This window comes from Geotrypetes seraphini, chromosome 3, assembly GCF_902459505.1.
Source record: "Geotrypetes seraphini chromosome 3, aGeoSer1.1, whole genome shotgun sequence".
Lineage (NCBI taxonomy): Eukaryota > Metazoa > Chordata > Amphibia > Gymnophiona > Dermophiidae > Geotrypetes > Geotrypetes seraphini.
This window is the reverse complement of record NC_047086.1, coordinates 68509307-68532913: the sequence shown is the minus strand read 5'-3', so window position 1 is coordinate 68532913 and position 23607 is coordinate 68509307. Positions and strand designations below refer to the sequence as shown.

The following is a 23607-nucleotide window of genomic DNA, read 5'->3' as shown; positions in this document are numbered from 1 at the left end:
GCAATATCTCTCAGAACTGCAATATCTAGTAACCAGACTATATAACAAACCAGCATGCACCTTGTGCTCAAGCCAAGAATACCTGCTTGAAAAACCCTCCTTCAGAGACATCAAATACAAAAGCATCAGGACAAGAATGTTCAGTGATGGCTCATATGTGGTGGAACTCCCTTCTGAAGGAATTAAAAACTATAAAAGGACACTGGACAATTCAAGGGGATAAAGACTATACTTTTCATAGACTAACTAATAACGCAACAGATGGGGAAGTAGAAACATAGAAAAAAATCACTAACAGCTTCCTACTAGAAAGATGATATGTACCCAGAATGTTGAGAATATGATAAATCAAAGTACAAATCTAGAATTAATCAGATGTGTGCATATCTAGGATACATAATGCATGATACCGCTATTTCACACGTAAGTTAAGTAGATTTTAGAACAAACATAGCACATAATATTAAGGCCCTCTTCTATCAAACTGCGATAGTAGTTTTTCACGCAGGGAGCCACGCTAAATGGCCTGTGCTGCTCCCTATGCTCACTGAGTTCCTATGAGCATCGGGAGCAGCGCGGGCCATTCAGCGTGGTTCCCCTCGCGAAAAACTGCTATTGCAGTTCTAGAAGAGGGCCTAAGTGTATATATACATGGTATTGTGGTATAAATATGTAGGATGGAGGTGTGTGTTTACTCTGTACAGTATATAAAGTACTTTTTGGTGTATATTTAGGGTGAAGAGAGTAGGAGGCTCATAATCAAAATGGAAATACATCTTAAACCGGCACTTAGACGATCAGTGAGACAAGTCGTCCAAGTGCCGATAATCGAACCGTGTTTTAGACGTATCTATAAATGACTTAGGCCTTCACAGTGCTGCAGTACACCCAGGGCATTTTAGGAGGAGTGGTGAGGGCGGGATTTGGGCGGGACTGCATGTATTACCGAAAGTTTTATAACACTGCCTAGATGCAATTTGGACATTGTGACTTGAGCCATCTAAAACCAGGTTTAAGTCAGAAGAAGGTATCCAAAGTGACCAGATAACCACTGTAGGGAAAAAGTACAGACCCCTACACACTCCTCCAGTAATCACTGATCCCCCCCCCCCCCCCACTGCCATAAAAATCGTAATAACAACTTTACCCCTACACACTCCTCCAGTAATCACTGATCCCCCCCCCCCCCCCCACTGCCATAAAAATCGTAATAACAACTTTACATATCTGCCTCCAGAACATCAGCACTTGGCAGCCTGGCATAGGAAAGCCTAGTAGAGCTGCATAGAAGTGGCTTAAGTGGTTTGGGGGTTGGGCTAGTGAACCATGGAGAGGAGGACCCAGGCCCATAAGCCATTCTCAACCACTGTATGCATGGTAAAACATGTGCACCCCCCCCAAAACCCTTAAGTACTGCCATAAGTGGTACCTGCAGCAATAAGGACTATTGGGGTGGTAGACAGGTGGGTCTAGTCAGTTATGGGAGGGTGTTTTGGGGGGCTCGCCATGACCTATAATGTTGTTGTGGTGAGATGTGTATGTGGCACCCTTTTTGTGAAGCTTACAGCACTCTGGTGCAATGTTTGGGTGTCCAGTCCATCACTTTGCTGACCCCACCCACGTCCAAAAGGTCTTTTTCTAGGCATTTTGAATTGGATGAAAATGGGGTATAAAGATGGACAATCAGACGGCTGGCCGTACAGTTAGACGATTTTTGGAAAAAAAATATGTTGGATGTATTTTTCAAAAATGGACCTTTCGATTGTCTGACTAGCAACTTAGGCCCAAAATGGACTTGGACGTACCTTTTTAATTATGCCCCTCCATGTAAATACTAAGTATTTACTGTATGTAAATACCATATGTAAACCATCACAGAAACGCTCGCTGTTTTTTTTTTTTTTTTATAATTTTGAATACTTTACAATATCCAACAGTTCAAAAGAAAAAAGGATATCACATAAAATAAAATAATACATAATCAAATCATACATACAAAGTTCCTTTCAAGCCCATATTAATGGAGAGTATAACTTGCTATTTCTAATAAAATAAAGTTCAGGAAATATAAAGAATGGTAATTCTTGGTTCATAGTTATGAACCCTGAATCATTCCTTAATCTAGGATACTATTATATTAATTCTCCTCATTTTTCTCAGTAAAGGTGAAACAAATCTCATTTCTATTTCTTTTCTCTTGCAATTAAGAATTGTTGTAATTGTATTGGATCCCAAAAAGAATATTCAATATCTAGTAGTTTGATCATACATTTACAGGGAAATTTCAGGTAGAAGGATGCATCCAGTGCCAACACTCTATCCTTCAATTTCAAAAATTCTTTCCTCCTCAACTGTGTAGTTCTGGATACATCCGGAAAGATCCTGACCAAATCCCCACAAAATTTTGTTAACCTATTTTTGAAATAGTCTCATTATCAACATTTTATCCATCTTGCTCATGCATGTTATTACCAGGGTGGACCGAGTCTGAATCACATCCTGTGTGTCTTCTAGAAATTCAGTCAAATTTACCTCTGGTGTGATCAGATGGTCCTCCCCCTGGGCAGATTCAAGTTTTTTGAAAGGAATATAATAATAATTATTTATTGGAAAATTCTCTGAATTGGCCAATCCCAGTACTTCTTTAAAGAATTTCCTTAATAAAATCTCAGGTGACAGTAAGTGAGTTACTGGAAAATTGACCAAGCGTAGATTTTTCACTCTATTCATATTCTCCATAGATTCAATTTTAGAATGTACTAGCTGATGCCCCGGCGTTGCACGGGTATTTAATTATAGCAATAACACTGTAAATGGATTCAAATAAAGATACTTTATAGTGGTGAATGAAAGTATTTTTTTACAGCTTAATAAAAAGTACAATATTCAAATTATAAAGTGAAATATTTGACAAAATGAATACAGTACAACTAATGCAAAACGTGATTATAAACAACAATTTTAGTTTCACCTCCTGGAGCAAGAACATATAAATTCTTGGGTGAACCCACCCTTGAGCAAGCAAAATAGAGTTGTGGGCCGTGAGACCCCCAGAACATATCACCCCAGGTAGTGAGGGATCTGCATACCAAGTTTCGTCCAAATTGGTCACAGTGAGAATGGCAGCTTTTTACATTTTTTCCATTGACATGAATGGGTGAAATCTGATTTTCAGTTTGTAGCTCCGCCCACATGTGCAGGGGGGCCGCGAGACCCCCAGAACATATCACCCCAGGTAGTGAGGGATCTGCATACCAAGTTTCGTCCAAATTGGTCACAGTGAGAATGGCAGCTTTTTACATTTTTTCCATTGACATGAATGGGTGAAATCTGATTTTCTGTTTGTAGCTCCGCCCACGTGTGCAGGGGGGCCGGGAGACACCCAGAACATATCACCACAGGTAGTGAGGGATCTGCATACCAAGTTTCGTTCAAATCGGTCAAGCCGTTTTTGAATTACTGTGAGAATGGCAGCGTTTTACATTTTTTCCATTGACATGAATGGGTGAAATCTGATTTTCAGTTTGTAGCTCCGCCCACGTGTGCAGGTGGGCCGCGAGACCCCCAGAACATATCACCCCAGGTAGTGAGGGATCTGCATACCAAGTTTCATCCAAATTTGTCACAGTGAGAATGGCAGCTTTTTACATTTTTTCCATTGACATGAATGGGTGAAATCTGATTTTCAGTTTGTAGCTCCGCCCACATGTGCAGGGGGGCCGCGAGACCCCCAGAACATATCACCCCAGGTAGTGAGGGATCTGCATACCAAGTTTCGTCCAAATTGGTCACAGTGAGAATGGCAGCTTTTTACATTTTTTCCATTGACATGAATGGGTGGAATCTGATTTTCTGTTTGTAGCTCCGCCCACGTGTGCAGGGGGGCCGGGAGACACCCAGAACATATCACCACAGGTAGTGAGGGATCTGCATACCAAGTTTCGTTCAAATCGGTCAAGCCGTTTTTGAATTACTGTGAGAATGGCAGCGTTTTACATTTTTTCCATTGACATGAATGGGTGAAATCCGATTTTCTGTTTGTAGCTCCGCCCATGTGTGCAGGTGGGCCGCGAGACCCCCAGAACATATCATCCCAGGTAGTGAGGGATCTGCATACCAAGTTTTGTTCAAATCGGTCAAGCCGTTTTTGCGTGATCGCGGCACATACACACACACACATACATACCTCCGATTTTATATATATATATATATAGATATAGATTACAGTTGAATCTTTAACAGCTGATACAGAGACAGCTTGCAAATTATTACATTGATTTTCCACCGCATTTAATCGTTTATCCAAACAACCTAGGTTAGCATCCACATTTTCTAATTTAGAAGAAACTGACTGGGAATAATTTCCCATTTGCTTCATCGTTGTCCTGAGAAACCCTTCAACCCTAGATATACCTAACCATAAGTCTTTGAAGGTAATATCCTGTGTTTCTTCTGTTCGTGTGGTTTCATCCACTCCACCAGAAAATGTCAAAGATTTAGGTATTTCAGCATATACTAATTTACTTAAATGGGTGGATGAAATCACTTGAGCATCAGATATAGTGGGGGTTATATTCCCACTATCACTGGGTACCAGATGAAGGGGAGGAGTACAATTGAGAGGACTCATTGAGGCTCCTGACAAAGAGGAATCTACATCTGGTGGTATCACTGGTGGATTATCCGAAAGTAATGATAAATGTCTGTCCATTGGACCCGATACCACTGGTGTAGAGCTTTTAGGTTTTATCTTTCTTTTCCCCATATTCTTAAAGTCAAATAAAAGTATATAGAAAGATTTTATATTACCAGACCAGCTTCCAGCTCCCGGGCTCCTCGTGGCTCCCAAGGGGCCTGGCGTGCCCCTTAGGGTACGCCCCTTCAGCCACGCCTTGCGGCCGCGCGGCCGCAACCACAGCGGCGGCTTGATTTTAAAGCTGTGGAGACGGACCCGGTGACATCAAGGGGTCCGTCTCTGTAAGTGTCTGCTCGGCTGTAGGAAAAAAGCAGCAAACCGCTGCTGCAGGTGACCAGGAACCAGGCGAGAATCCCCTCTGGCTGTATCCACACTGTCAAGGCTCCCGAATTCAGCCGCGGCGGCGGCTTGATTTTAAAGCTGTGGAGACGGACCCGGTGACATCAAGGGGTCCGTCTCTGTAAGTGCCTGCTCGGCTGTAGGAAAAAAGCAGCAAACCGCTGCTGCAGGTGACCAGGAACCAGGCGAGAATCCCCTCTGGCTGTATCCACACTGTCAAGGCTCCCGAATTCAGCCGCGGCGGCGGCTTGATTTTAAAGCTGTGGAGACGGACCCGGTGACATCAAGGGGTCCGTCTCTGTAAGTGCCTGCTCGGCTGTAAGAAAAAAGCAGCAAACCGCTGCTGTAGGTGACCAGGAACCAGGCGAGAATCCCCTCTGGCTGTATCCACACTGGCAAAGCTCCCTAAACGCTCGCTGTTTTTCTACCATCATTACAAAAGCTCATATAACTCCTTCATAGAAGCACAAGTATTGTAACACCATTTACAGAAGCTCATGTATTTAATACCTTATAGAAGCAATGTAATCCACTCTGAATTGACTCCCCTGTCATTAGTAGTGGTATAGAAGCTTTCAATAAGCTTTTTACTAAGCTGCATTAAAAACTAGCCCTTGCACGCCCTTATGCAAGTCCTTCCCCCCCCCCCATGTGCTAAGGACCATTTTAACTGCAAATAAAATAAAATAAAAATTTTCATTTCTGTTGCCATTATCATGTGGCTATCTTTGAAAGCTACCGCAGCAGCACTTACCTCTACCTATTTTGTAGGAGGTAAAGTGCTCTCATATCTGTGTGCTAACCAGTTAAAGCATGGTAATGTAGATGTGAAGGAACACCCACTGTCTCTCTGTCCCTGACATGCCACCTCAAAACAAAAATACAAAAATATCTAGCATGCAGTTAGAGCACACACATAAAAAGACTAATGTGGAACACTTTAGCTCATCTTGAGGGTCTTTTACTAAGGTGCGCTAGCTTATTTAGCACACGCTAAATGCTAATGTGTCCATAGAATATAATGAGTATAGCGGCTGCCTCTCTTGTTGTTTGCTGTTTTTGCGGTGTGTCTTCCTGGCTTGGTAGAAGATCACATACAACATCAATGCGCTCTTGTGTGCAAATCGAGCACGGTGTTCCGCTGCCTGGCTTATGATCCACCGTGCCTGTTGCAGAAGCTGTCGACCAAGTGGGTACCCAAATGGCACATCAAGGCCGTTTTTGTTCCAACCCTTCTGCGGGAACTCTTTCAACAATCGTCGACTGTTGTAACTTTTAAGCAGTACCAAGTTCTTTGTCAGAAATAGGTCTTCTGCAGTGAAAACCATTTTGATAGGCAGTTAATCGTCTGCTTCTGCACATATTCCATAGCAACAATTCATCTTCACAAGGTAGTGTTGTGGTGCGGTGTGAAATATTTACAACATTTTACATCAACTTCGTTCAGGACATGACACACTAACACCCTCCCCCCCCCTTTCTTATGAAGGAATTCTATGAGTCAAGAGCTAATACCACCATGGCCAGCGATTAAAGCCTAACATGGCTTTGTAAAAGGAGCCCTAAATTTCAAAAGAATCTTCAGAGCTCTGTGGAAGATGAAACAAAAAACATTTTTTTTTCATGGGGCTCCTTTTTATCAAGGTGCCGTAGGCAGTTAACGCGCGGAATACCGCCTGCCGCGTTAGTCGCTAACGCCTCCATTGATGAGGCGTTAGTTTTTTGGCTTGCCGCAGGGGTTAGCACGTGATGAAATGTCCATGCTAACCCCCGTAGTGCACCTTGATAAAAAGAGCCCATGGGGTTTTTTTTCAGTTCACTGTGTGTGTGTATATATGTATTTAATATAATATAATATAAATAATTCATGTATATATAGTTGTTAAACATATTCACCTCTAGTTCACTACACTTGGCACATTGTGTCTGGATTTTTTGTAACCCTTCCAAAAAATACTCTGTGTGGTCGATGAAATACTGCTCTGCTACTGCAATCACCTCCCAAATCACTCAAATTGTTGCACTTTCAAACTTTATAAGGTTTGGAAACGGAAAATAGGTGGACCCAAACACTGTGGCCATGACTTTTTTTTTTTTTTTTTCCTGCTGACTGTTGGGTCTTGAATTTTCTGGGCCTTGGAGAACCTGAATGCTGCTATTGCATGGAATGTTATTTTGTCTTAGGATCATAATGGTGTAACCATGTTTCATCAACAGTAACTAGTCAAAAAGTTGGCACCAGTTTGCTGAAAATGCTTATTTTATTTATATACCACTTATATCCTAAGTGGTTTTACATTCAGGTATTTTGTTATATTTCCCAGTGGCCTCAAACTCTATTTAGTGAACTTGGAGCAATTGGGGGATTAAGTGACTTGCCAAAGATCACAAGGAGCAGCGAAGGATTTGATCTTACAACCTCAGAGTGCTGAAGCTAAAGCTCTAACTGCTGCACCACGTACTCCCCTCCCCCCCCCCAATCAACTCCAAAATCAACTTGGGAAGCGTCGAATCGATGTCGCTTTTGTCAGCAGTCAAATATTTGGGTACCCACTTGGTTTACAGCTTCTGCAAACCCAGCTGCTCATAGATCATTCACACATCCCTGGATATCCGTAATGCCTCAGCAATTGTGTTAGCCAATATTTGCCGAGCTGTCAAAATCAGGACATGGACATGGCCAACAATTTCAGGAGTTGACACTGTATGAGGTCTCCCAGACCTTACTGCATCTTCAGTCTCAGTCTCCACACTGAAAATTTGCAAGGCACTTCTTCACTGTGGAGTAAGATGCGTATTTGTCACTCGGTGTTTGCATCATAAATTCATGGATTTCCTTTGGAGTTTTCTTCTGCAGGAATAGGAACTTCATGATTGCTCAAAGTTCCACACTTGAAAATTCCACACTTTTTTTTTTTTTGTTGACAATGATTTGAAACGATGTCCAAACATAGGCTTATGATGCTGCAAATTGGCACTTTAGGAGGTTGGTTGGTCTGAGAACTTTTCAGCACCCCTTTGTGTGTGTGTTTGACAGACAGACATACACACATACATATACACACATACATATACATACACACACACACACATATATACACACACAAGGGGGTCATTCTTATATACAATAAGAATGATTGCTTTAAAAAGAAACCACAGAAGAGCAATAGCCTAGCTATATATGTATGTTTGTTTTGGGGTTTTTTTTCTTCAGGAAGCAGTGTAATATGGATGCTAATGGAGCATTTTAGGTTATCCATTCTAATTTTACCTGAATTCTGTTATATATTTAAATAAAACTTTAGTTATTTTCCTGTCAATTGCTATCGTTCTTTTGATGAGTGGGTAATTGAAACTTCTATTTGTGTATGATGGATCCACAGCCTGCATTTTAAACATCTTCAGCTCGTGCCCTTGCATGTATCAACAGGATGTTTTCATAAAGAGCAGTTGGGCAGCGCCCTATTTTTACTTGGCCTACAGCTAGATGGATTTAAACTCGTGCCTTAATTTTATTAAATTCCTAACACGTCATTTTTTTCCATTACAAAAGTTTTGTACTGGGCCTCATTCTAATGGAAAAACTTTCCGATAGAAAAGTTGATGGCAACATCACATTTCATAGATTTCCCCCCTTCCTTTCTCCCCTCACCCCACCATATGTCTAATATTCATAAATATACTAAATATAATATGTTATCTAGCTTTTTCTATAATTCTGTAACTCGCCAATTCTTATGGTATGAGCGTTTTAAGCAGGTCCATTTTTGTCCTATCTGCTCGTACTGCCTAGATTCTCTACTTAGGCCCTGGGACAGATTGTAAGGTCAGCTTTTTATTTTTTGTACTGCCTGGGTAGTTGCTGGCACTTCCATTGTCCATTTATAGTGCAGGGTAAATGGAGCCATCGCTGCAGGGCTATTCCCAGACATAGTTACTGATCTCACCTTCCCCATGCTTTCAACCTTCCCCATGCTTTCTAGAGAACTGGGCATATCGTCCATGTCATTAGTGGCACTCCACACTGTTTTTTTAGACCTTTTACAAATATTTTCTCCCAAGGTTCCATATGCAGTCATATTTATAAAATACTTGTTTTTCTCCCCACTGCAAATGATTATTATTCTAGAAGTTCCTGCAGTTTTATCTGTTGCCCTGAAAATGGCACAGCAAATCGTGTTCTTATTGTATTACATCCTCATACAATGTTAGTTGCACACTGATCTTAAGCGTTCATGCTGTGCCCTGTGCTGGTGCCCTTTGAACATGTGCGCAGCCTAACACCAGTGCTAGTTTGGCATTAAATTGCCTCTAGCACCAATGATAGGTCCTGAACATTGGCCTGTTAGTGAAATGTTCCTGAGAGGATATAGAAAGTTGAGCATAGTTGAAGCTATGGATGACAAAGGTCCTATGGATGATTAAGGAATCCACTGTGCTGGGATTCAAAGGCAAATTAGATGCACATCTCCTTATGAGAGGCATAGAGGGATATGGGTGACTAAAACTACATCAGGTGTATACCTGACTGGGCCTCCGCGTGTGCGGATAGCCGGACTCGATGGACCATGGGTCTGATCCGGAGATGGCAGTTCTTATGTCCTGTTTGCAGAGACCAACTACAGGCTTAAAGCCAGGCCTGTGAGAGATTTTTGGGTTACCTTCACTAAGCAAAATGATCGTGTACGGATCGATTTGTGACCCCTTTGCCACCCAATTTTTTTTTCCCTCCTACCTGATTCACTAACCTCTGTGCCGATCATCCTCTGAGCTGTGCATGCAAATGAGGGGAAACGGCATGCAAAGTAGGGAGGACATGATTCACTAACAACTCAGACACACCAACTGGGCTGGCCGATCCAAAAAGAAGCGGCTGCTGAGGACCAGTCACTCGCGTCCTTTCCGATTGTCCTGCAGCCCTGAAATAAACCTGCTCTCTGCCTCCCCGAATCTCCTGGCCATCCCCCCCCCCCCTGCAGTGTGAGCCCGTGGTTTTAACCCATGGGTTTAAAGCGGGTTAAAACCACGGTCTCGCGAAGTATAAAAAAGTAAAAATATAGAAAAAAGCAGCTGTGTAAGCATGCGCAGACCATCTACAGACAAAGAAGATGGTCTGCACATGCTTCTGGATCACTCACTAGCGATCCGTGTGGTCGATGGGGGACATTCCTCTGATCGCCCCCATTAGCATGCTGACCCTCTGAATTTGTCGGCCTGCTGTGGATCGGGCACGATCAGACAGGTTAGTGAATTTAGCCCTTTGTTTCTAACAAGTAAAGGAGGGAATGTTGGGGGGGGGGGGAGGTTAATATATGAGTGAAATTTTAAATGATTTGGAGATACTTTTATTATCTTTTTAATGGCGTTCCTTTTCTAAGATATGTCTTTGTTTTTTTTTTTAATTTATTTATGAATTTTCAATCATTACATTACAAACATAATGAATAAGGAAAAAAAGAATATAAAAATACATAAAAGAAAACACATCATTTCAATATTTCTTTTCAAGCCCATAATACAGGGGTACCACATTGAATATCCAGAAAAAGTAAAAAGGTAAACTAATGAATGAAATGTGGGTCTAAAACTTAAACCCAAAATTCAATCTAACATATTACGGGCAAAATTGTATTTAATCCTCTATTTAAGGTAAACAGAAATTATTTCATTTCTTTAGCCAGCAGAAATTGTTGCAACTGAATTGGATCCCAGAACACAAGGTACATTAGATAGATTGTGAGCCCACCGAGACAGAGGGAAAAGTGCTTGAGTACCTGAATAAATTCATGTAAACCATTTTGAGCTCCCCTGGGAGAACACTCTAGAAAATTGAATGAATAAATAAACTCTTGAATTTGTTGCCAAAGACCAGGGACATTGCTGTATGAGGCCTGATATATTATGTAGGTGCCTGCCTATGTGTCTGCATCCATATACTTTACTATTGTTAAAGTAAATAGTTGGCTGTTTTTTTTAGGTATTGTATAAAGTACACGGAGATTGCTTCTGACATATATTTGTTTTTCTCAAGATTATGAAAGCACTTAAAGAATTGCAGGATCTGAATATGTCATTAGAAGTCCTTGGGGTAAGTGGAAGAAAGACAGTTAAAACATTAACATATCTTGTAATATTTTTTGTGAAAGATTGCAAAAGTCAACTTTTTATTTCCAAATAATTGGTAATGAAGTGCAAAAGAAATTGAAATGTAATGGCACAAGTGCAGTCTTCACAGGAAACATTTTCATGAAACAAGTAGAATGGAATTTAGTTCAATTTTTCACTATTATGGGGGTATCTTTTTTTTTTTTTTTTCCCCTGTCTTCTCTCCCCCCCCCCTGTTTGAAATACTACAGTCCCGTTTTATCCCATTGCACTTTTATAATCTGTGGCTCTTGAAGACCCTTAGGGCTAGATTCACTAAGGAAACTGACCGTGTACCAATCGGTTTGCGACCCGATTGCCCTCCGACCTGATTCACTAACCTGTGTCCCGACCATTCTCCGATCCGCGCATGCAAATGAGGGGGAACGGCATTCACTAGCAAAAACCCTGCAACACTGACTGAGCTGGCCAATCACAAACAAGAAACTGCTGAGGACCAGTCATTTCCAACTGCCCTGCCTTCTGTCCTATTTTTCTGCTCTCTGCTCCGAACTCCTGCAGCACCGACTCTCCCACCCTTCCCCACAGTGCAAGCCTGTAGTTTTAACCAGCGGGCTTAAAGCGGTTAAAACCATGGGCTTGGGAAGGGAGAAAAAAAATTTCCCTGCTCTACCGAGCACAGAGGGCCAGCGCATGGGCAAGGATCACTGTTGGGGGCGTGATTCCGATCACCCTCATTTGCATGAGGGCAATTCATGAATCAGCCCCCCCTGGACATGGATCAGATCCCTCTTGGATCGGATCCGATCTGTGCCCTTAGTGAATCTAGCCCCAAGTTGCATCAGTTAAGATACCTGTATTGTTATTCAGTCTTGGTGAACTTGTTGAAAGCAACAAAAGCATTTACAAAGTTCAATGGGTACTCAAATAACCACGCCAGGCTTTTCAGCATTCTTAAAATAGTTTTCAGCCTGATTAATTTCTGGAAGAACTACTTAGTGAATTCTGGAGCTAAGCCCTACTGGCTTTTAAGAATGGGCTAATTACTCATTTAGGCTCTTTTTCCATTTATCTATGGTTTCTTAATGCAAAGAATGCTTTCCCATTTCTCTGCTATAGTGACAGTATCCTTAAATGCACTGTCATCCTAGCTCAATGACAATCAGTTTAGATTGTACCCTTTGTAAGGTAGATTCTAGATGTTGGTGTACTCGGCATAGTACTGTGCAAAAAACTGAATCAAATAGAGGGCTGGGCCAAAGAATTAAAACTGACTGGGAATAATATGGAAGTAGTGTTCATTGCCCTGGTTTATAGAGGTGATGGGTAGCCTTGACTCTTAATCAATGATAGCACCTATTGATGTGACAGAGGCCTAAGTATGGTAAACATTTTTTGTACTTAAAAGCTTTACTAACAAAAATGAATGCAGTAAGTGCAAAGGATTGAATTAGATTAATTAATTTTTATACTGCTTTACTTTATATACTGTTTATCACAATGTGTCACAAATTTTTTGATGTGTGGCACACTAGTCTTGCGGCTGTGACTGGAGGGCACCCGGAAATGCATTGGTGTTGACGCGAAGTCATGTGCATGCATGATGTCTTCACATCGACATCCGTAGTCCTGAGCCTCCTATTACCACCATTGCGGGAAGGGGGGGAGGGTGTGTGTACTGCAGGAGAGATGAGAGAGCAGAGGCGCCAGCTGACTTGATTACAGGACGTACCTCTCACCGCGAAAGACACATCCTGTAAGCAGTCAACTGGAGCCTCTCCTCTTTTCGACATCTTGTGGCACACAGTTTGTGATACACTGGCTTATCACAATGTATTTGAAGGTTGTGTGGTAACTGTTGCCATGCTCAGCATATTAGGCCAGGTTTTACTTCAGATGCCTAGTAGCGCCTAAGTCTTTCTTACCTAGTCTCCGCCCATAACCACATTGGAGGATGCCTCGACTTAGGCATTGCTAGGCGACACACAGATATCCATGTGCAACCTAAATGATCAATTAAATTGTTTTTTTAATGGGATTTTAATACCATTCCATTTAACCCATTAAATAAACCCCAATTTAAGATGCATGTGAATTTTAGTTAGGCGTTGCTAGGCATCAGTAATTAGGCTGTTTAGCGGTGCCTAATGTAGGCGCCGTTTATAGAATCTCCCCCTAATTGCTTAGCACTCTTTTGTAAATAGGACCCTTAAGGGTGCATGTATGCATTTCTTTTTTTTTTTAGTTCAATATTTTTTATTGATTTTTTTGAAAAAATATAAGAAACAGTTCAAGTACATGGTATCAAAATATAAAACAAAACATTTAGTATAACAAATATTCAGTTACATTGTGCAATGTAGAATTGAATCGTTTTAAAAGATCTAAAGTACTAGGACTGTTCATGAAAAAATAGTAAAAGAAAAGATAAGAGGAAAGAGAAATTGAAGGAAAAAAAAAAAAATGTATGCATTTCTGTATGTTAATCCTATTTATATATCCAAGTTCCAGGATTATTTTTTTGATATATCATCCATGGCATAATCTAATCATGTACTCTAAGTATATTTCCTGTCCTGGTGGATTCACTATCTAATTATGGTACCTGGGGCAATAGAGATTTAAGTGACTTGCCCAGGGTCACAAGGAGCGGCATTGGGCTTGAACCTGCAACCTCAGGGTGCTGAGTCAGCAGCTCTGACCACTACACTATTCCAAGTTTCTTCAATTTGCCATTTCCAAGTTTCTCATTGATTGCATTCATGCTTGTGTTTTTATCATTTCACTACTGTTACGATGATATTTTTCTAAATTTTATGTCAAACTGCTGTTCACTGCTTTAGGTGAATCTCTTATAAAGACAGTTAATTCCAATGAATGAATATGTGGACTTCAGATGCAACTGATCTGTGGCCTCTGGTCAAAGATTAACACTAACGATTAAGCTAGATGTGGGTAATGAAGATTCTCATTGCACTTTAGTTTAATTTTGAACTAGAATCCAAAGAGGAAAATAACTTCCAGGCCAAGAGGTGTCGGTTGTGTTGATGTTTGGTTTTTATTATTATTATTTTTTTTTTTACTTGGCTTCAATTTTCTAACAGGAAACTGGCATTGGGAAAACCGTTAATGGATTCCGAAAACATGTTGATGTTGGAGATTTGGCAAAGTCCTTAGTAAACCATTGGAAGAAGCTTGTTCCTGAAAGAAGAGAGAGGTAGGCGGAAGCCTGGTAGGCATTGCCTTTGCACTGCTACAGCCATAGGACTACACTTCTCCATCGGTATTCACTGGGGTTAGGGACAGAGCCGGACTGCGAAGTGTGAAAAATCGGGAATAACTTTGTGCCGGCTCTGACCCACCCTCAGACCTTACCTGGTGGTCTAGAGGGCTTTCAGGTCAGGAGCGATCTTCCTACGCTCCTGCCCCGTGCAGATTGCCAATAGGACGAGACTACGACGGGAGTTCACAGCAGCCATTTCCTATTGGTGAACTGAACGGGGCAGGAGCGTAGGAAGATCGCTCCTGCCCTGAAAGCCAGCTAGACCACTAGGTAAGGCTGGGATGCCGGGGGGGAGGCGGGGAAGGTCCGAAATAAAGTTTGGTTTTTGTTGTTGTTGTCGTGTCCCCCCCCCTAAAAAAAAAAAATCACGAATAACAGAATCTGTGGATGCTGAAACTGTGGATTCGGATGGGGAAGTGTATTCTAGTGAACCCCAGAAAAATTAAACAGGTCAATGAGAAACTCGCATCTTGGGTTTTGTTTTGTTTTTTGTTTTTTTTACCCCCTCCTCCTCAGCTTTTGCAAATAACAGTACGTGCCCTAATTAGGTAGATGCTGCCATCTTCTGTCTGCTACAAATTGTGCCATAAAACTGTTTATTAGATTTGTGATATCACCTTTTTGTGGTACATCCAAAGCGGTTTACATATTACATATGTACAGGTGCTTTCTTCATCCCTAGTAGGCTCGCAATCTAATGTTTTTGTATCTGGGGCAATGTAGAGTACAATGACTTGCCTAGAGTAGCTAAGAACCATTGTAGGAACTGAGGGCAAGATTCTCAAAACTTTAACGTGGTCGCTAAGCAGTTTTCTGGCGGTCTAGCCTGCATGCATTTTAGCGGCAGATTATCAAAATGGATTATCTGTCTTTAGCGAGGTTTCCCTCAATGGTATGCAAATGGGCTCTTTAACATTGAAATGAGCCCTCCAGTGGATTCTTAAAAATCGCCACGGCATTTTTGAAAAGCGGCATCTGTTTTTGACGACAAAATGCAGTGACTGGTCCGGAGGTGCCGTTACAGTGCCAGCACTTGTGTTTTGACTGTGGCTAACGAAAAAATGAATCTATATATTTTTAGTAGAGGGTAGTAAAATCATGCTTCTTATGAGTTTTTGGGAAACACAGGCATGTTTCTTGTGTGCTTGTTAAAAGCCATTGTTTCTTCTTGAGCGTGTGTATGATACCCTTGTCTTGTGCGTTTCTGGCTGTGGGTCTTGATTAAATTTTACATTAAAAACAAATTACAAAATTTTCCTGAATTATAGGAGTTTATTGGAGAGAAAGGCATGTTGTCCAATAGTGCAGCAGGAGAGGTTTTTTTAAACGGTGCTTTTCTTTCCATGGGAACATGCAAATGTAGGAAATCTTCGCTGCTGTTTTCCAACCTTATTTGCATGCGCGATTTTTTAAAGAATGTCTCGGGTTTTTAGATTTAGTATCAAAACTGCTGTGGTAGCAGACCATTGCTTTTTAACGCGGGTTTTTGAAAATTCTAACCTGAATCCTGTTCCCCCAGTTCTCAGCCCTTTGTGTTAATCATTGACCTAGTCCTCCACATTTCTGTTGCTTTGTAAACTCTGAACAAACAAACCAAAAACTGCAGATTTTGTACACGATGCAGGCAGACTTTATTTATAACAAGTAAATCATTGATTAAAAACCTTTTACCAGGCAAGGTGATCTTGGCGACTTTTCCAGCGTGTTCCCAGCGTTTCAGTTTTCTCAGCGTGTCACCTACCGCTATCTGTCCAAGGCTATTTTTTTGATATCTTTTCCTTTTATCAAAAATGGACCCCTGATGAAGATTGTACGAAACACGGACCGTGTTGGGTCCCTTGCCTGGTAAAAGGTTTTTAATCAATGATTTACTTGTTATAAATAAAGTCTGCCTGCATCGTGTACAAAATCTGCAGTTTTTGGTTTGTTTGTTCTGTATTGTTTTTTACTGCAGACAGTTGGACCTTTGGTTTTTCCTTTTTTGGTTTGGTTTGCTTTGTAAACTCTGACCAATGCATGGAGGACTGACAGAAAATTTATTTAACCAAGTACCGGTATTTTGAAAAGAGATAAGTTTTTATCAGTTGAGTTCTGAAACGTTTACATGAACAGGCTCCAAGCAATAACAATCGAAATTCTGTCATGTGAAGTTGCTTGGAATGCTAAAGTATGGTCCAGAAATTTCTTGCTTTTACAGCCCTGTACTGATGGGAAGGTAAACAGGGCATGAGATTTTCTACTATTTTTATACGATGCTAGAGAGAATCTATTAACCATATAAAACAGAGCGGTACCCTACATAACCTTATAGCAAAGGCAACCCAGGCTCTTACTCTTATCTAATGTACCTGGGGCAATGGGGGATTAAGTGATTGGCTCAGAAGAGTGAGTATAAATACTTTCTTTTCTTGCCCCATATTCCGTCATCTGAAATTCTAGAATTTTGGGTGAAGTAGCAACTTTTGCAGCAGTATTCCTTATATAATAATAATAATAATAATAACTTTATTTTATATACCGCAGTACCACAAACAGTTCAGAGCGGTTTACAGTGTAAGAGACTGTACATATACAGCGAAGATACAATGAGGACTGTACATATTCAGTAAAGGTGTTTTTACAGTCCTAAGTCCTACAGTTCCTTTCATTACAATCGAGAACAAAGCAGTGTACAAAACCAATGCAGGGTGGTGAATGTCAGGAAAAGCAACCAGTATCAATTACAGGATGGAAGTATTTGATTATTTGGTGATGGGGGGGGGGGGGGGTTCGAGAAATTTGTCGTAGAAGAAAGATTTGAGAGATTTCCTGAAGGATGAGTAGGATGGGGCAGATGAGATGAAGGTGGTCAGGCAGTTTGTCCATCTGCCAGCTTGGTACGAGAGAGTTCTAAACTAAACTAAACTAAATCTTAGGTTTGTATACCGCGCCATCTCCGCAAGCGCAGAGCTCGGCACGGTTTACAGAAGTTAAGAGGAAAGGAACTACAATGAGGGGATAAAGGAGAGGGACTAAGAAGATAGAGAGGGACCGGTTGCTAGAGAACGGGAGGTAATTAGATTTTTGAAAAGAGCCAAGTTTTCAAGTGTTTGCGGAAGGATTGGAAGGAGCTTGAATTTCTGAGCGGGGGGGGTGAGGTTGTTCCAGAGTTCTGTGGTTCTAAAGAGGAGGGATGTTCCAAGTTTTCCTGCGCGGGATATACCTTTTATAGAGGGGAAAGACAGTTTCAGTTTTTGTGAGGGTCTAGTGGGGTGTGGGTTTGAGGAGTTCCAAAAGAGTGGGATAACGGGAGGGAGGACGCCATGTAGGATCTTGAAGACTAAGCAGGCACATTTATAGAGGACTCTGGAGTATACTGGGAGCCAGTGAAGCTTGGAGAGGAGTGGGGAGACGTGATCGAACTTGCCTTTTGCGAAAATAAGCTTGGCCGCGGCGTTCTGAATTAGCTGAAGTCTATGGAGGTTTTTCTTAGTTAGGCTTATGTAGATGGAATTACAGTAATCCAGTCTAGAGAGGATGGTAGATTGAACGAGAACGGCGAAGTGAGAATGATGAAAGCAGGATCTCACTCTCCTCAGCATATGAGGAATCTTTTGTAGGTGCATCCCTTTGGGGAAGGGTAGGTGAACAGATTGGCATTACGCGTGCGAGTGGTTCCAGGGGAACACAAAGTGGTGAGACGGATATATCGGGGACAAGCCAGTTAAGGTATTGAAGCATAGGCAGGCGAATTTGAAGATGACTCTCGCTTCTATTGGCAACCAGTGCAGTTTTCTATAAACTTAGTAATACTGTACAAACATTTTACCATTCTAAAATATGAAAGGTAAACGAAGTTAACCATAGTGTGCTTGTTCCATTCCTAAGACAATATTTATTAAAGTAAATGAAGGCCCTCAAGGCTTCTTTTGATGAGAAGTGATCTTTGACTGGTATGGCTGCTTAGCTCCTTAGCTTCTAATCAGTGCAGGTAAATTATTGTCAATCCCTATTCATCAGAGTTGTATGAGGCATAAAACCTGCTCATTTACTGCAATTGCTCACAAGTCCAAAAGGATGCTGATGAGAGAGACATCGAGGATCACCACATGCCTCAGGAGCATTGGGCAGTTCACATCATGTGTCTACAGAGCAGGAGCTGCTATCTGAAACAACCAGAGGCCTGGATGGTGGAGCATACAGCCTCTGACAAACGACTTCTCTTCCTCAGCAGTTGAAGAAACACTTAAGTGAACTAAGGCAAAAGGTAAACTACATGAACTGAAATTCTGGAAAAAAATCAGCACAATTCATCTTGGTCTGGATTAAATATGTGGAGGATTGAGTATTTGTGGCCAGGTGGATGACGTATTATTTAAATTGGAAGTATATGGAAAATCAGGACAGACAAAACATTGTGTTCTTTTGGAATACTGGAGGCAAATGGTCAGCAGGAATGTGCTGGCTATTGTGCAAGTGCTCTGCCAAAAACCTTTGTGGCAGGAATTTGGTGAGATAGCTATACCTATGGAGAGGGCCCAGCGAGCATTGAGTCCTCCTTCAATGCAAGGCTTAAGGGTCATTTGCTGTGCCCATTCATGGTTAACCATGGGGATGGTGACAAATTCTGTCACTATCATTCTCTAGTTCTTGCATTCCGCTAAGTCGTCACCTCCTCCTGGAGGTGCATCTTTTGTTTTTACTGTTTACTATTGACTTAGCGTTTCTGTTCTCTAGTACTCTGATCATTGCTTGCTTCTCCTGATTCTCCTGCAGGAAGTTAAACAGCTGTTTCCACAATTGGAGATTCTTCTCCACTGGCACTGCCCTGGCCAGCTCTTGTTGTAGGTGTACCCTTTCTGTGCAAGCCACTTCTACTTGGTTCTGATATACCAAATTCTGGCCTGTCAGCTGGCGCACCTAGGACTGGAGCTCCATGGGCTTGTCTAGCTGCTGTGTCAATTGCTCTTCGACTGCACCCAGCCTCTTGACTTTCTACTGTACTACATGAGTCAAAGCACTTCTCATCTACTCAACCTGCTCAACAGAGATGCTCTGCTTCAGCAATTCTTGCAGCTCCTGAAGTGCTTGCCTCATTTCTATTTGCTTCTCCTAAAGCAGGGGTAGGCAATTCCAGTCCTTGAGAGCTGGAGCCAGGTCAGGTTTTCAGGATATCCACAATAAATATGTATATGAGTGATTTGCATCTCAAGGAGGCAGTGCATGCAAATCCATCTCATGCATATTCATGGTGGAGATCCTGAAAACCTAACCTGACTCCGGCTCTCAAGGACCGAAATTGCCTACCCCTGTCCTAAAGGATAGTAGCAGTTACTCATTCAGTGACATGGGCTATCTTTCTTTCTGGCCCTGTAGTTCCTGAATCAACTCCACCATCTCTCTTACCTTCTAGTTTCTCCTCAGTGAGCACTTGAAAGCTACTCATGAACTGTCCCTTGTCCCTCTGCAGCTCTTCTGTTATGAGGTTCTGCTGTCTGAGTTGGTCATGTGACTGACTAGACTCAACCAGTTACCTTTTTCATTGTACCTCTATATAATTATCCAAGTATACTCTTTAGCATCTTGTACTTCATTGAATAGGTTGTCTGCCTTTTCCTGCAACTTTTTTTCTCTAGTCCAGGGAAATTTCCAAGGTCTGGAGCTTCTCCAGCCTTGGCTATAGTTCTACTTCTGCAGGGTCTCCCCCTCCTAGGGACGTAGCCTCCCACAAAAAGGGCTGCAGAACAGAGACAGAAAATTACAAACCGGTGAGTCTTACATCCATAGTGTGCAAACTCATGGAATCACTGATCAAACAGAAACTCAACAAAATTCTAGACGAAGAAAATTTACGTGATCCACACCAACACGGATTTACCAGGGGAAGGTCCTGCCAATCTAATCTGATTGATTTCTTTGACTGGGTGACCAGTCATCTGGATGCCGAGGAGTCCCTGGATGTGATATATTTGGACTTCAGCAAAGCTTTTGATAGCGTCCCACACCGCAGGCTGTTGAACAAACTAAAATCGATGGGATTAGGGGATACATTCACTACATGGGTAAAGGATTGGCTAGATGGTAGGCTTCAAAGGGTGATGGTTAACGGTACCTCCAAAACGTCAGCTGTGACGAGTGGAGTACCTCAGGGCTCCGTCTTAGGGCCGATTCTATTCAATTTATTCATAGGAGATTTGACCCAAGGGCTTAGAGGAAAAGTATCACTGTTTGCCGACGACGCCAAACTATGCAACATAGTAGGCAAAAGCAGTGTGCCTGACTTTATGACGCAGGACCTACGGCAGCTGGAACAGTGGTCATCAACTTGGCAGCTAGGCTTCAATGCTAAAAAATGTAAAGTAATGCACCTAGGCAAAAATAATCCACACAGAACTTACACACTAAATGGTGAAACCTTGTCCAGGACCACGATAGAATGTGATCTAGGAGTGATCATTAGCGATGATATGAAGGCTGCCAATCAGGTGGAGAAGGCTTCGTCCAGGGCAAGACAAATGATGGGCTGCATCCGTAGGGGTTTTGTCAGCAGAAAACCTGAAGTCATAATGCCACTGTACAGATCCATGGTGAGACCTCATCTCGAGTATTGTGTTCAATTCTGGAGACCACACTACCGGAAAGATGTGTTGAGAATTGAATCGGTTCAGTGAATGGCTACCAGGATGGTCTTGGGGCTCAGGGATCTCACGTATGAAGAAAAGCTAAAAAAACTGCGGATGTACTCACTGGAGGAGCGAAGAGAGAGGGGGGACATGATTGAGACCTTTAAGTATATCACGGGGCGTATAGAGGTGAAAGATGATATCTTCAGTCTTACAGGGCCCTCGGTAACCAGAGAACACTCGCTGAAAATCAGGGGAGGGAAATTTCAAGGTGATGCTAGGAAGTACTTCTTCACCGAAAGGGTGGTCGATCATTGGAACGAGCTGCCTCAGCAGGTGATTGAGGCCAACAGCGTGTCAGATTTTAAGAGAAAATGGGATATTCACGTGGGATCTATAGGGGAGTAAAAGTCAGGGAGTGGGTCATTGGTATGGGCAGACTCGATGGGCTATAGCCCTTTTGTCAACTTCTATGTTTCTATGTAGCAGTCAGTTGCCTTGTCTCCTCAATCTTCAGTTCAAGGACTCTCCTGAGCTCCCCCTTCTTTATTGCCACCTGCTGTAATATGCTCTCATATTCTCTCACTTTCCATCTTGACCTTGCAACTAGTCCTTAACCTCTACCAGTTGTCTCTGGAGGGTAGTCTTTTCCTCCCTAAATTGGGCCACACACTTAGCAGCTAGTCCCAATTCCTCTATCAGCACTTTGATGTAGTGCTCGGCCTTAACCAACTTGCTCTCTAGATCTTGAGGTGTGTCTGAACCTCTGTCAGGTAATCTTCAAGAGTAATATCTCTTCCATGATTGAGACACTATGTCGCCTAACCCCTCTGGGTCTTCAATCACCCCTGGACTACAATGGTTGACTTCCACCTCTTGGGCTGCACATTAGACAAGCACTTGATCTATACTTGTTCATAACAGGTCCTCTTTTTCTTCTTGGGGCTTCTGGACTTAGGCTGCCACTCACTCCTTTGTTTAGATACCATTTTCCTCTGCTGCCCAGCCAATTGTCTGGCTCCTATCTTTTTGCTTTTGGCAGGGCACATAACCTCCTGAAGCCCACTTAGCCTGATTCTTCTTGGAGATTCCTTTATCTTCCTTAACTTTTCCTTACTTTTATGGAGTACCTGGCTTCCCCCCCCCCTTTCAGGCACATCCGCTTTCTCAAGAGAGTACTCAGCCCAGTAGATATCCTCCCATTCCTGCTCCCAGATTCCTATCTTGAGTCTCACTTTTCGCTTCACAAGTAGCCTGGTTTCCCACCTAGAATACTGACTTAACAGCAATTCCACTCCAGAATTTCCAGCTGCTCTAGTTGCAGCTTCCTTCTCTTACACAGCTTGGAGTCTCTTACTCCCTCTTGTCTTCTGTGCATTCAGGAGCTGGCTTTATATCAACACCCTTAGCTCCTGCTCCCCTCTATAGGATGTACCAGCATCCTACAGGAATTTTTATTTTTCCTTGTTAAGACTTCTTTAATAGGGAAGGCTCTCCAGCTTCCTCTTTTCTTTCTCTCGCTATTCATTTGCCTACAGGCTATACTTGCTCACCAAGTGTATCTACTATTTAATTAAGGAAATCTTCCAGCTTATCAAAGACATTTCTTTCTGTAGCTTACTCTGAAGCCCAACCATGCACTTTTTTCTCTTCCTCCCTCTAGGCCAGATTTTCCCTACTGCCATGGTAGTATTCTCATTACTTAACAATAACAGTGAAATAATTTTTTTTTTTTTTAATCTTCCTGCTTGTTCAGCTCTAACTAAACTTCAGGTTCCTAAATCAAGGCAAAGCTAGTCTTCTTATTCCTTTTTGAAAAAAAAACAAAACTACTCTGTTGTATTGAGGCCCCAGCCCTGGGGGTGCATGAATAAAGCTTTTTTGTTTTGTAGTGGAAGCTTATGTCTCTCCACTGTCACAGTATGAAAGAGCCTGAGCAGATTTTGTAGTTAAGCCTGTGCACACACAGACAGATGCACATAAAAGGTGCAACAAAGCTCTGTATTAGTTTATAAACTTGAGCCCTGATACTTCACAGGTTCAGGAAAAAGGAAAAGGAGTTTCTCAGTTCAAAAGGCAAAGTCTTTCTTTAGTCAGTGTCAGTCTGGTCCCAGCTAAACCCCCAGAACCAAATACACATAAAATCATCATAATAAAGGTAGCTTACCTTAGCCAAGTCGATTACAAACATATCTCCTTGCCAGCCTTATCTCACAATCACTTAGGGCCTGATTCTAAAAATCTTGCTTTTAATATCTCTGGAGTATAATACCATCTAATTGCTACCTTTTTTAATAAGCATTTTCTTTCAACAGAGCAGATAGTGAAGCTTTTTTTCACTTTTGTCAAACATCAACTTCGATTCTCCCACGCTCAGTTCTCTCCCCAAGTCCTGTTTTCCACTGTCATAAATCTGTAATTTTGAAATTTGTTTCCACAAAGAAATTTATTTAAAAAAAAAAAAGAAATCTGACTCTGATTTCCTGCCCCCCTCTGCCCCCCAGCCTACTCGTATATTCTCAGAATGTTCAGTCTCTTCTAGGTTCTCCCTATGTCAACCTTATGTTAAATCTGTAAACAAG

The 23607-nt window shown here is 41.9% G+C and overlaps 1 protein-coding gene across 1 annotated transcript in view; it reads left to right on the top strand.

Moving 5' to 3' along the window:
• Positions 1-23607, top strand: part of LOC117357656 (elongin-A-like) — a 108866-nt gene that overhangs the window by 15179 nt on the left and 70080 nt on the right. Inside the window, 2 exon segments of the mRNA XM_033938539.1 lie at positions 11067-11123; positions 14245-14357. Of these exon segments, the coding sequence (XP_033794430.1) occupies positions 11067-11123; positions 14245-14357 (170 nt within the window).